Source organism: Centropristis striata, chromosome 8, assembly GCF_030273125.1.
Source record: "Centropristis striata isolate RG_2023a ecotype Rhode Island chromosome 8, C.striata_1.0, whole genome shotgun sequence".
Classification (NCBI taxonomy): Eukaryota; Metazoa; Chordata; class Actinopteri; order Perciformes; family Serranidae; genus Centropristis; species Centropristis striata.
Window position 1 is genome coordinate 15,986,620 of NC_081524.1, and position 12,252 is coordinate 15,998,871.

The 12,252-nt window shown below is 36.8% G+C and overlaps 1 protein-coding gene across 1 annotated transcript; it reads left to right on the forward strand.

The window, feature by feature from the left end:
* Window positions 1-774: 774 nt before the first annotated feature.
* LOC131975842 (C-reactive protein-like) lies at window positions 775-2,492 on the forward strand. Its single transcript, XM_059338624.1, has 4 exons — window positions 775-829; window positions 1,080-1,182; window positions 1,272-1,566; window positions 2,274-2,492. The coding sequence occupies exons 1-4, from the start codon at window positions 775-777 to the stop codon at window positions 2,490-2,492; spliced, it is 672 nt and encodes a 223-aa protein (XP_059194607.1).
* The last annotated feature ends 9,760 nt before the right edge of the window (window positions 2,493-12,252 follow it).

The following is a 12,252-nucleotide window of genomic DNA, read 5'->3' on the forward strand; positions in this document are numbered from 1 at the left end:
TAGAAAATGAATGTGGGTCATTTTTGACCCACCTATGGAAGAGTGGGGGTGTAATACAAAAACTACAATTTCTTAAAATGTATAAAAGGTAAGTTAAAAATTTAAATGTTGAAATAATATTAATAACATATTTTTGAGGAAAAAACTGGAATATGAAATCATTCAAACTTTTCATTACGAAAATATTACAAGGAAATTACCTTTGATTCACTTACGCATCTATGTGTTAACTCAGTGTTTTGTTTTTTTCTTCTCTCCTTCCTTGTTTGCAATTCAGGGCGTCAGATTCCAGTGAATTGCTCATCTAAAATATTGACTGAGGCTTTAACAACTGTCTTATAAGGAAAATTACACTTCGCAAAATTATACTTAAAAACAAACAAGACAAGACAGTAAACATCTGTCTTATAAGTAAAATTAACAAATTCTTATCTTGTTTTTAAGTGTAATTTTCCCTATAAGACAGATGTTAAAGCCATAATTAGGAAGCAACCACAGTATAAAAGTCACAACTCCATTCACTGCTGCAGACAACTCTGTGACTCAGGATTCAAGGTAAGATCAAGGCATCACATATACATGCAAATTAAAGGAATGTAACCTGACTGCATTATATACAGACAGTTGAAACTTTCTCTATCTGTATTGTTGGTTCTAGTCAGCTAGTATATAAGTATAATAATAATTATAATTACTTACATTATCATTATGTATAATTATTATTGATATTATTATTAACTCTCAGTATTGTGTGTGTATTTGTCTCTATATTAGATGGCCTTGTATCTCCTACTGCTGATGCTGACAGCATGTGCTGCCGTTCCTCAAGGTAAAAAATATCAAGAAGAAAACAAAAATTAAACATCACAAGAACTAAAACATTCAGGTGTATCTGTGTTACAGCAGTTTGTTTCCTTTGGACTTTTGTTACCTTTAAGCTCAGTCGTGTTTCTTCTAAAATTAAAATGAGGTTTATATAAATAACAATAACAATGTTGTTTTTCATTTGTGCAATGAATTTGTTTTAATCATACAATACACTTTTCACATTCTGATTTTGACTTTCCCTCTTTTTAAAGATCTGTCAGGTAAAATGTTCACCTTCCCGCAACAAACTAACACAGCTCAGGTGAGGCTGACAACATCAAGACAGGTTCTGGGGGCTGTTACCGTCTGTCTCAGGTAGTGTTGAATATGCAAAATGAATGACACAACAGCACCTCTAACAGTAGAAATAATCATAAATAATTATGTTTTTGTCATCCCTACAGGTCCTTCACAGACCTCCGCAGAGATCACAGCCTTTTCTCTCTGGCCACACCTTCTGTTGATAATGACATTGCGATTTACGTGTATGCTAATGTTGGGATTCACTTTACAATCAGAAATAAAGCTGTATTATTTGGAGGGCAGGACTACAAACTGAACACGTGGCACTCAATTTGTACCACGTGGGATTCAGCGACTGGACTAGCACAGCTGTGGTTAGACGGAAAGCCCTCAAGCAGAAAATCCCTCAGCACTGGATCCCACATCAGCGGCCCTATTAAAATTGTCTTAGGACAGGTACGGGTTTTAAGCACTATATTTAATTTATTGGAATGGTTCAACACTGTTGGTAATATGATAATGATTATTATATTTAGTAGATAAGAAGATCAATACCAGCCTGATTGGTAAAAAATCTATACATCTAATTCTCAGCTGCGAATATGTTTGATTTATCACTATTTTGTAATTTATTGTATGTGTTCAAACAATACATGAGAAAAAAATTAGTATTATGAATGCATCATATAATACATATTGTTAGCCTCATAGCATATTTGCTTAAGTCATAGTTGAACGTTTTCGGAAAACAAGAAAAAACACAATTTTTTAGTAAGCCCATTGGTATTTTTAATTGATATTGTAACAGTAAGTTCAAATAGAACAAGTTTGCATAAAAAATTAAACACATTGATTTCAAAACAGATAAAAGTGACTTAGGCAGAATATGCCCTGACTAAGGCAATTTTTCTCTTGCATATAAATAATGTAGTTTGGTTTGTATGTAGCCGCAAAAATGCCTAAGTCACAGAGATGACTAAGGCAGAAAGTGATTTTGGACTCTAACAAGTGTTCTGATAGGGAGAACATAGGCAATAAGGCAGAAAGATGCAGCAGTGGTAGGAGAGTAAAGTTAGGCAGATATCACAATTTGGCCAAAATATGACTTAGGCAATTATGCTATGAGGCTAATGATATGTTGTCTCTTATGTCAAATGTTACAGGAGCAGGATTCCTTCGGTGGAGGCTTTGACATTAATCAGTCTTTCGCTGGCATGCTGTCTGATGTCCACATGTGGGACCACGTCCTGTCCCCCTGTCAGATCCAGGACTATGCGTCTGATCTAAACTTCCCCCCAGGAAACGTGCTCAACTGGAGAGCGCTGGAGTTCCAGACTGAAGGAAGAGTGCTGCTAGAAGATGGACAGAAGAACTGTTCTTAAAAAAGTTGAAAAAAATTTGGATTTAAAGAAAAACATTAATGGAAGAATAATAATAATTCAAAAAGAACAACTATAATTTACTTAAATTTTTAAAGATAGTTTGGTAACACTTAACAATAACCATCTAAGTGATGTTTATAGATGGTTTATAAACCAATTATTAACCATTTACAAAGTGCTATACATATTTAATCTTTAAATGTTTTCAAACAATTTCTTAAAGGTATAAGAATCATTTTGAAGTAATTTACATACTTAATATGGTGTTAAACATGTTATATTGAGTGCAAAACTATGAATAAACTAATAATCATAATGTAATTGTTTGTTTATGGTAAAGTAACTATCAATTTACATTAATATACCTTCTATTTGGCATTTATAAATTATAGTTCAGCATTAATACATTTTCTATTTACTAAATGGCCTATATATGGTTTATAAATTATGATTAAACATTAATAAACTCTAAATCTGTTTACCATTTATAAATGATGGTTATTGTAAAGTGTTACCGATAGTTTTTTTGTTTTCATATTTTCTTTTGCCTGACTTGTTCATGTGTGTTGATGTGCTCACCTACTTACTTAAATGAGTAAATGACTTGTCATTTCAACCTTGTGAATTTGAGATCAGCTGAAGATTATGAAAGTTATATACTTTTTCTTTCTAGATGTTCTTCACCGCTAGCTTGTGGGTTCTGCAGCCTAAATGTCTTCTCTCTTATGTATTCTTCATTTCAAGCATCTCTTTATGGTCTCATTAGTGACTGCTTTAAATATTTGAGGCAATATCCAATACGTTAAGTTGTGTTTAAAAATAATAAATGGGTAATCATAAAACCACATGACTCGCTTCGTTTCTGAAATAATGATGATTAAATTAAAAAAAAACATTTAACAATAGCAGCTTAAAAGCAGGGTCTTTCTTTGAAGAAAAAGGGCTTTGGTAAAAATGTAGCTTTAAAGGTTTCCTGCCGAAAATGTTGCTCCCATTTTGAAATCTGTAAGGTAAATATAAAGTTGTCAGTTGTCAGTTAATCTAAAAAAAAAAAATACTTCTGCGTAGGGTTGTATGATATAGAGAGGTAAAGTTCATTTTCCTTCTGGTGGACATACTTAACCCATAAGAACCCAGAGCCAGTTCTCCTTAAAGGATGTGTTCTATAAGTGGACCACATAGAACACATTTCTGATGATATAAAAAAAAAATTCTACCCCTAAATGTCAAAGATCTTTGATGTGACATATACGTTACAATGGGCGTTTATGGTATTTATGTTTATGACATTTTTTATTTTAAAATAGAAAAAAACTAGACACATTTTCTGCTTACAGAGGCACAAATTTGCCTTTTTATTTTGCATCTCCATAACCTTTATCAAAATTGTGACTTTAATTTGCTCAGGAAATCTGGTCAGAACAAGTTAAATGCAACACAGGACACAACTATTAATGGATTAGAATTGTTAAATGGGTTTAAACTTAGCCTGGTAACAAAAAATAAGCTTTTTAAAATTAGCTACTTTTACACATTTTTGTTTCCAGTCACACAGTATACGTCTCTTAGGGATTTAATGAGTTAAGGTGAAGCATAAAGCTGAATATGGGAGATTCTAGAAGATTGTGTGCTTGATACACGGGTGTCACCATAGGTTCCTATGGGTTAAGAAAACTAATGTAGAATAGTTCCAGGGGCAAGACAAATCATTTTTTCGTTTCAATCTCGTTTAAATTGTGCCACAAATTACACATATGACTTTGTCAATTTAAAAGTGAATTTTGGAAGTCAAGAAGGTTGTAACGTAAACACACACACAGAGAGAGAGAGAGAGAGGTTAAAGGTTATTCACTTGTGACAGTCAGTTATCAGAGATGTTTCCTGCATTTGCTTATTGATCAGATAAAAAGACTCGACACTTTACAGCACCAAGCCGATCTGATGTCTCACTTTAACATATTATAGTTGTTTATAAACTATCTCATGTTGCAAAAGTATCATTTTATAACGGATCCAGAAAGACAGACAGTCATAAAACAGAAAAGAGAGGGATGTTTTAAAATTTCACTTATTTATTAATAAGACATTAGTTGATACTAAGAGTTGCCTTTATAGTACACACACACACACACACACACACACACACACACACAGGGCCATTCAAATTTGAACAGTCATGTTAGTTTAGTTCCATACATACATTATTTCTTTCATTCAATTCAATTCAATTCAATTCAACTTTATTTATAGAGCGCATTTCATGCACAAGGCAGACTCAATGTGCTTCACAATATAATATATATACATAATTACAGTTGAAAAACAAAACAAAACAACAGAAAACAAGCAAATACAAACAATTAGAAAAAAATCAATTACAAATTAATTGAAGAGTGCAGGTAGACAAGCTATGCCATATTCACCACATACACACTTACTTACTCACACATGTGCACCCACTCCCACAACCACACGTACACAGTTCAACCGAATGCTGTTGAAAAAAGATTGGTTTTTAATCTGTTTTTAAATTTTTTTTTTTTCAGAATTCTCTCTCTGGACTCTTTTTTTCCAGTACAATACAGCAATCTGTAAATCTGACCTGAATAAACCAGCCTGCCACCACTGACAGCTCTTTTTATACTGTGCCTTGACATTGACGTGACAAAGTTTTACACACAAAGCACAACCACTTTCCACAAACTGTTTTTAATGGCAGAAAAGACAAGGTTAGGATAGAGTGTGGCAGAACATCTGTCCCTGGTGGGTGCTAGATGAGTAATAATTAACTGACTTTGGAGAAACACAGCCCACTCCTAAATAAAGACATAAAAAATGTATTATATTTTATTGTGCAGCAGACAACACTCACATTCAGTGAGGCCTGTGATCAGGTAGGGCGTCATTGACCTCCAGCTTACCAGTCATACCCCGATATCCCTCCGCAGGGTTGTTCACGGATAAATCAGCCTTTATTGCATCACTTGGAAGTAAAATATCTTGCTATGTCAATGAAGATTTAAGAAAAAGGGTTGAGAGAGTTTGCAGCGTGGCCTACTGCACACACATATTAGTGACCAACTCAACTCAACTCAACTTTATTTGTAAAGCAATTTAAAACAACCACAGCCGCAACAAAGTGCTGTACATAAACAAACAGAACAAGAGACAATAAAATAAATAAAACAGGAATAAACACTAAAATAAATAGATTCATTGCTTTTTAAAAGACAATTTAAAAAACAATAAATAAAAGCAAACCATAAAACACTAAAAACAAGAGCAGAGTCTCATGCGTGGTTAAAAGCCAAGGAATAAAAATAGGTTTTAAGATGACTTTTAAAAATGGACAGTGAGGAGGCTTGTCTGATGTGCAAAGGCAGCTCGCATAGTTTGGGGGCTGGGGAACTGAACACCATCCATCCATCCATTCTTGTCTGCTTATCCGGGGCCGGGTCGCGGGGGCAGCTGGCTAAGCTTGGCATTCCAGGCGCCCCTCTCCCCAGCCACAACGTCAGTTACCAGGCCAGGAGAGAGATATAATCCCTCCACCGTGTTCTGGGTCTTCCTACCAGTTGGATGTGCCCGGAACTCCTCTAACGGGAGGCGCAGGGAGGATCCTTACCAGATGCCCAAACCACCTCACTTCCTCCAAGAATAGCCACCTTAACGCTTTGGAGGGGTTTGTGTGCTTCAGTGATCCTGGAAGCTGTGTTGCTCCTGGTAGGGTCTCCCAAGGCAAAGTGATCCCAGGGGAGGGGCCAGACCAGGAGCCATTCAAAGACCCTTATGAAGCAGGAAAACGAACAACAGAGTACCTCGCCCAGCAGGGGTAAACCAGGGCCCCTCCTGGAGCCAGGCCCGGGAGGGGAGCACGCAGGCAAGCGTCTGATAGCCGGGCATTCGATCACGGGGCCCGAAGAAACCACGTGGACCCGCCGACCTGTGGGCCCACCACCGCAGAGTTAGGCTTAAGTGTCGGGTGCGTGGTGAGTCGGGCTCCAGGGCGAACTGAACACACACAGCTTTATTTGTATATTTGTTATTATTAGGGCCTCGGGGCAATCTCCCCAGCACTGGTCCCATACAGCAATAGCTGCAGGGACCAGTGCTGCACTACTGTTATACTGTGGATTTCTTCTTATTCCTCTTGCGGACGCAATTTCGTCCCGCTACTAGTCCTACAACTTAAAGAGTTGCAGGACAAATTATATATCAAAACATGCGGTTTGATCGGGATCGGTGTGCTATTACTTTTCTCTACAGGATATGAATTTTTCGCGACGTAAGTCGCGAAAAACTGCTCAAAATTTTGCATTGAAATGAATGGGACGGCCGAGAAAAAATGAGCGAAAAAGAACAATCATTGGAGATTTTTAAACGTCTACTTCTCCGGCATAATTTCACCTAGAGACTCCATTTAAACTTTAAACAGTAGACACAAGTCTTGTATATCGGTGTATTAATCCAAGTTTCGATAGGTCATATAGTTTTTTATCAATCCCTGTTCAATGACCATGATAATTTTTGGAGAAATTCTGAGATTATAATGGGTGTGTATTGCACGGAATGTTCGTGTCAGAGTGTGTGATGTCATCGCTCAGAGTGTAGAGGGAGAGGTAAAACTGTCAAAAAATTAATTTTAAAACTGCGCTCCAGGCTGCAAATTTCACTCTACAGAAATAATTTATACATAGAAACGTAGGAAAATGTGTCTTCTCACTCACAATCCTCTGTTAAAGCTGTCAGAGTTATAGTTTGGGCATAGGACGCACAGATGCGGCACCAACACCACCAACAGCCCCATTGGGTCCCATATTAAAAACGCAGGGAGATATTTGAAAAAGGGAGATGGAAAAGTTTTTTTAGATCGCTCTAACAAAGCTATTTTTTCATTTTTCTGAAAAAAAAAACCATATGTAGACGTTCAGGAAGAACTCAGGACGATCAAAGTGAAGTCGAATCTATGATAGGTATTATGGTTTTGCCAAAAATGCTTTCTGTTTGAGGCCAGAAATTCCAGTCCACCTCTGGCTGCTGTCACTCTTTCAGAACTTTAACAGGTGGTGTCAGTTAATTCAGTTGATTGCTTTGATCTGATTGCCTTTGATCTTTGATGTGATTACAGTTACAGATACACACACACACATGCGCGTAAGTGCGCACACACCTCACACATGCATACACCTGCTTCAAACACGCACACACAGGTAACCTTGTGATTTTAATTACACACACAGGTAACTTTATGCGATTTTCGCTACACACACACACACACACACACACACACACACACACACACACACAGACTTTGAGGTTAAAGGGCATAGTTTTAAATCTCTGAAGAATGTCATCATAGTGTACACACACTGGCAGTAGCCCCCGTGGCCCTTTCAAAATTTCCCCAGAGGAAATTTTCTAGTTTTATTTCTTATTCTTATAACAGGAAAAACTTTGTATGCATTTAAGAAAATACAATATCTTACAGTCTTGAGCCTCTGTTTATGCATTTCCCATGGTATCACTTGACTGACAATGCTTTCATATGGCACTATATTGATGCAAGGCATTTTCCCCATCTCTTTCCTGACATAGTGTTACCTATCAGTCACTAGCGATTTCAGCCATCCGTTATTTAATCAGAATTTAGTAAGCATCCATATCATTTTGTTAAGTTTGCAACTTAGCTTACTAATGGTATTGCTGATTTCCAACCAATGTTGCTCTTCATTCATGTAATTAACACTCAGCAACACTGGAACACTCAGATTTTGCTCATATGTCTTTGAAAAGTGACTATGTATTTAAAAACCAAGAGATAACCCAAATACCATAACCAGAATAAGGTTTAGATGCAGTGAGGTATTAGCTCCATGTTCATCCTACACATAGGAGTCTAGGTAAAGTTAGCCCAGATGTTGGGATGTTAAATGAGTATGGAGCATTTATACATTTCTAGATAAGAAACCAAATACATAAAATGCATTCAGGATTCAAGATTCAATACTTTAATTGCCATACAACAGAAGTTGTTAGGGATTTGCTGCAGTGTGCTCTACAATACAACAGACAAGACAAACACCAGACAAAATAGGAAGCCACAGACATAAACATAGACATAGACATAGACATAGACATAAGACATAGTACATACATGATTCACTCATTCATTCATAGCTCGTCCCCACATAGGCAAGAGTCTAAAGCGGCAAGTGACTTTAGTGGAAGTTCACCCAAAGTACAGGTTTTAAGTTCACTTCCAAAAGTGCAAATGTAACAGGATGATGCTGATGTGAGAAATAATATATATATGTATACACATACATAAGACTGCGGCATAGTAGCATTAATACAGTTTAAAACGTTGCTAAGATCCAAGACCTGTATTGGATTGATCTACTTCCATGAGGTATTGGTGCAAAGATGGAGAGCTTTTTTATGGGATTTTGTTGTGTTAATAGCCCTCAGCCTTCTAAGAGAGGTCTAAGAGATGGTTGGCAGGATGAGTTACATCCAGCAGGATTTTCATGTCCTTTCCTTGCATGTGGGCCTTGTAGATTTCGGATAAGGGGGTAGTTTGCAACCTATGATCTTCTGGGCTGTGTGCACTATTGTGTCTCGCTGTAGCTTGTTCTGGACAGTGGTGTTTCCATACCAGACAGTCATAGAGAAGGAGAGAATACTCTCAATAGTGGCATGATAGAATTGCAACATCCCCTTACAGGCCATCCCAAATATCTCAGCTGCTGGAGAGAAAAGAGCCTCTGGTGGGCTTTTTTAGTAATACAGCTCAGGTTGTCTCCCCATTTCATTGAGGATGAGACTATGGTTAGAGATAAACCCTACCAATGTTGTGTCATCTGCAAATGTGTACATCTTGACGGAGTCTGTATGTGATACACAATCATTAGTGTACAGTGAGTACAGTAGGGGGATATGAAAATGATCTCACAGCAATTAATAATTTACAGGTTTTTACATGTTCCTGTCCATTTAACCCATTGACGGCGGGAAAGCATTACCGCATTTCTACCATTAAAACCGGGAGCGCTGTTGCGTCACTCTACCATTAAGGCCGGGACAGCGGATATGTCATTTTGTAGTATTTGTATTTTTTTCAAATGCATCAGAATCATGATCAGAATACATGCGGGAGCGTCGCAATGCATCATGGGACTTTCCCAGAACTTATAAATCATGGAGGAAGACGACGGAGGCATGTCTATATCTATATATATATATATATATATCTATAGTGGAGGAGCTCAGCAGGAAGTGACGGAAGAGATCTGATGAAAACAGCGCCAATGATTTTATTGCTGATCTGGACTTTGAACCCTTGGAACCAAATCCAACAGGTATAAGCTCTCAAATACTTTTTGAATTTCATTTTTATCTGCTACATAGGCTGAAAAATCTATTATTTAGTAGGTGTTGAATTTCCAGAAAAACTTCAGGTTTTAGGGGGTCATTTGAAAATCGCCCAGAGGTTTTACAGGCATTTTTTCCCAGGCGCTTTAGGCCTTAATGGGTTAATACAAATCACATCAAAAGAAAACCATTGTTCTTTTTCCTAGCAGAAAGGCTTCTACAAAAAATGGAAACCAATGACTGTGGTGGGGAATGCATGGCAGGCTTTGAAAAATGGCTGGAAATGAAACATTTGTGGTAAATGGGCTCAGGCATGCAGAATCATTGCAATGATACTTTAATCCTTGTATCCCAGGCTTATACCTGTGTTCCTCACCTCACCCACATGCAGTCATACACCCAGGAACAATAAAAGTAAACTGCTGTGGTCCTGATGACGCCTGGACCATCCCACAGAAAGACATTCAGAGCTGCCTGGTGCTCGTAACAGGCAACTCTGAGCAGGCAGTAGTGATTAAAATGACATCAGCACCATGGAAACTGCACATTGTGCCATTCCCTCAAGGAAAATCACAGATGCACCTCACTCCAGATAATTCAATATGAATTTTAGTACCACAATTAAGAACTGAGATGTGTTCTACTGAAGAGCAAAGGAGAGCAGACCAGAGTGGCCCAGCCACTGCAGAACATGTAGGGACCCCTTCCCCCTCGCTGTAGTCGGCACAATCAGCACCAACCACATGTTCTCACCAAACTACTAGAATTTTCATTTTTAAATATGTGGCGAAGGTGTTTAAGGAGGGATGAGGGAAGCGACAATGCCACACTGCAAAAACCAACTAACAAAAAATAAGAAATAAATAACTAGAATTAAGCAAATACATGCTTGAAACAAGTAAAATGATCTGCCAGTGCAGTAAGTAAATTTTTCTTTGTAAGAATTCATTAAATAAGTAAAAAAAAATACCTAGGCACTGGAAAAACCAATGATGTCATGAAATAAATCCAAATATATTTATTTTGAGCAATTGTGGCTTGAAAAGCCCAACTGTAGTAACATTAAAATAAGCCAGCAACACTTAAAACTAGCATTTTTTTTGGTGTGTGGAAAATGGTTTTGAAATAGCATTCAAAATACATGCAACTAAAACTCTCAACTGAAACCAATATTTTAGGTAACAACTCAACATATTCAGTTGAATATCTTGAAAATCATGAAAAAGCTCACAATGTCAATCCGAAAAACAAGTCTTTAAACGATAAGATAATTAAATAAGCACATAATGATACTTATAATTTAATAAGCGCATAAAGCTATGGTCAGTAGGAAAATTATCCTCAAAACAATATAATCAAGATGCTATCGCTAGATATAAGAAGAAAATACTTGGTAAGCTTCATGTTTTTTGCAGTGCACCTGAGGATGTGCGTATATGTGTATATATATATATATATATATATGTATATATATATAAACATATATATATATGTAATATTTGAGCGTTGGTGTAGCTCTGTGTACTTTCGCACATAGTTTGTTTTGAAGAGTTGCAGCTAACAAGGGAAAAAAGCCTATAAATATACATGTTTTTATGGGACTTTTTGTACTTAGTTTATTTTTTTTATTTTATTTTATAATTTTTTACCTTTTTCTATGTTCATATTTGTATTTGTATGTTTAAATTTTCAAGTTCCAAAACAGTTCATTGAGCATATTTGTGGGTTTTTTTGTAGTAAATAGTATCATTTTTCAACTCAGATTTTATGATTTTTGGGCTCAATATGTTGATCAAGTAGGTTAAAGTGAGAAAATAACTGTCAGATCATATAGGTGAAGAAAAATCGACACCAAATATGGTAATAGTAAACATTTTTATGTGGTACATGAAGGGCAAAATCAAAAGTATTCAAAAACGGCCAAAATATGCTCAGACCCCAAAGGGTTAAGGCTAAGTAGGCAATTAGAATGAACAACACAACAGTTATGTCATGGTTTTAAACTAGTACACATTCATGAAAAGGGAGAGAGAGTAGTTTTAATATAGTTCAGTTATGTTTCCACCGTCCTCAGCATCCCAGCTGACCTGACAAAGCATTTCACTTCACTGTCACTGATAACATTTCTTCAGATTGTCAAAGAGTATTTTGCAATGAAAGAACACTTGCAGTGGAGCGGAATAAGTTGTGAGGGCTGCTGATGGAAGTGAGCAGGTGAATGAGCAGAGGGTGAGGTGACTGTAGGGCTGATGAGGGACGTTAGAATAGATCAGCATGGAGGTGAAGAAATCTGATGGAAAAAGTCTGAAGGTATTTTTTGAACAGGTAAGGGACGGCAACTAATAGTCTTTTAGGAAGTGAGGATGTGGCAGAAAAGGAGGAAGAAAAA

What these genes read in the sequence shown, in the direction of transcription:
- LOC131975842 (XM_059338624.1), top strand. Translation starts at nt 775, where the DNA reads ATGGCCTTGTATCTCCTACTGCTGATGCTGACAGCATGTGCTGCCGTT. An exon ending in GCTGTTACCGTCTGTCTCAG is followed by an intron (nt 1,183 to 1,271) that starts GTAGTGTTGAAT and finishes TCATCCCTACAG; the next exon opens with GTCCTTCACAGACCTCCGCA. An exon ending in TTAAAATTGTCTTAGGACAG is followed by an intron (nt 1,567 to 2,273) that starts GTACGGGTTTTA and finishes CAAATGTTACAG; the next exon opens with GAGCAGGATTCCTTCGGTGG.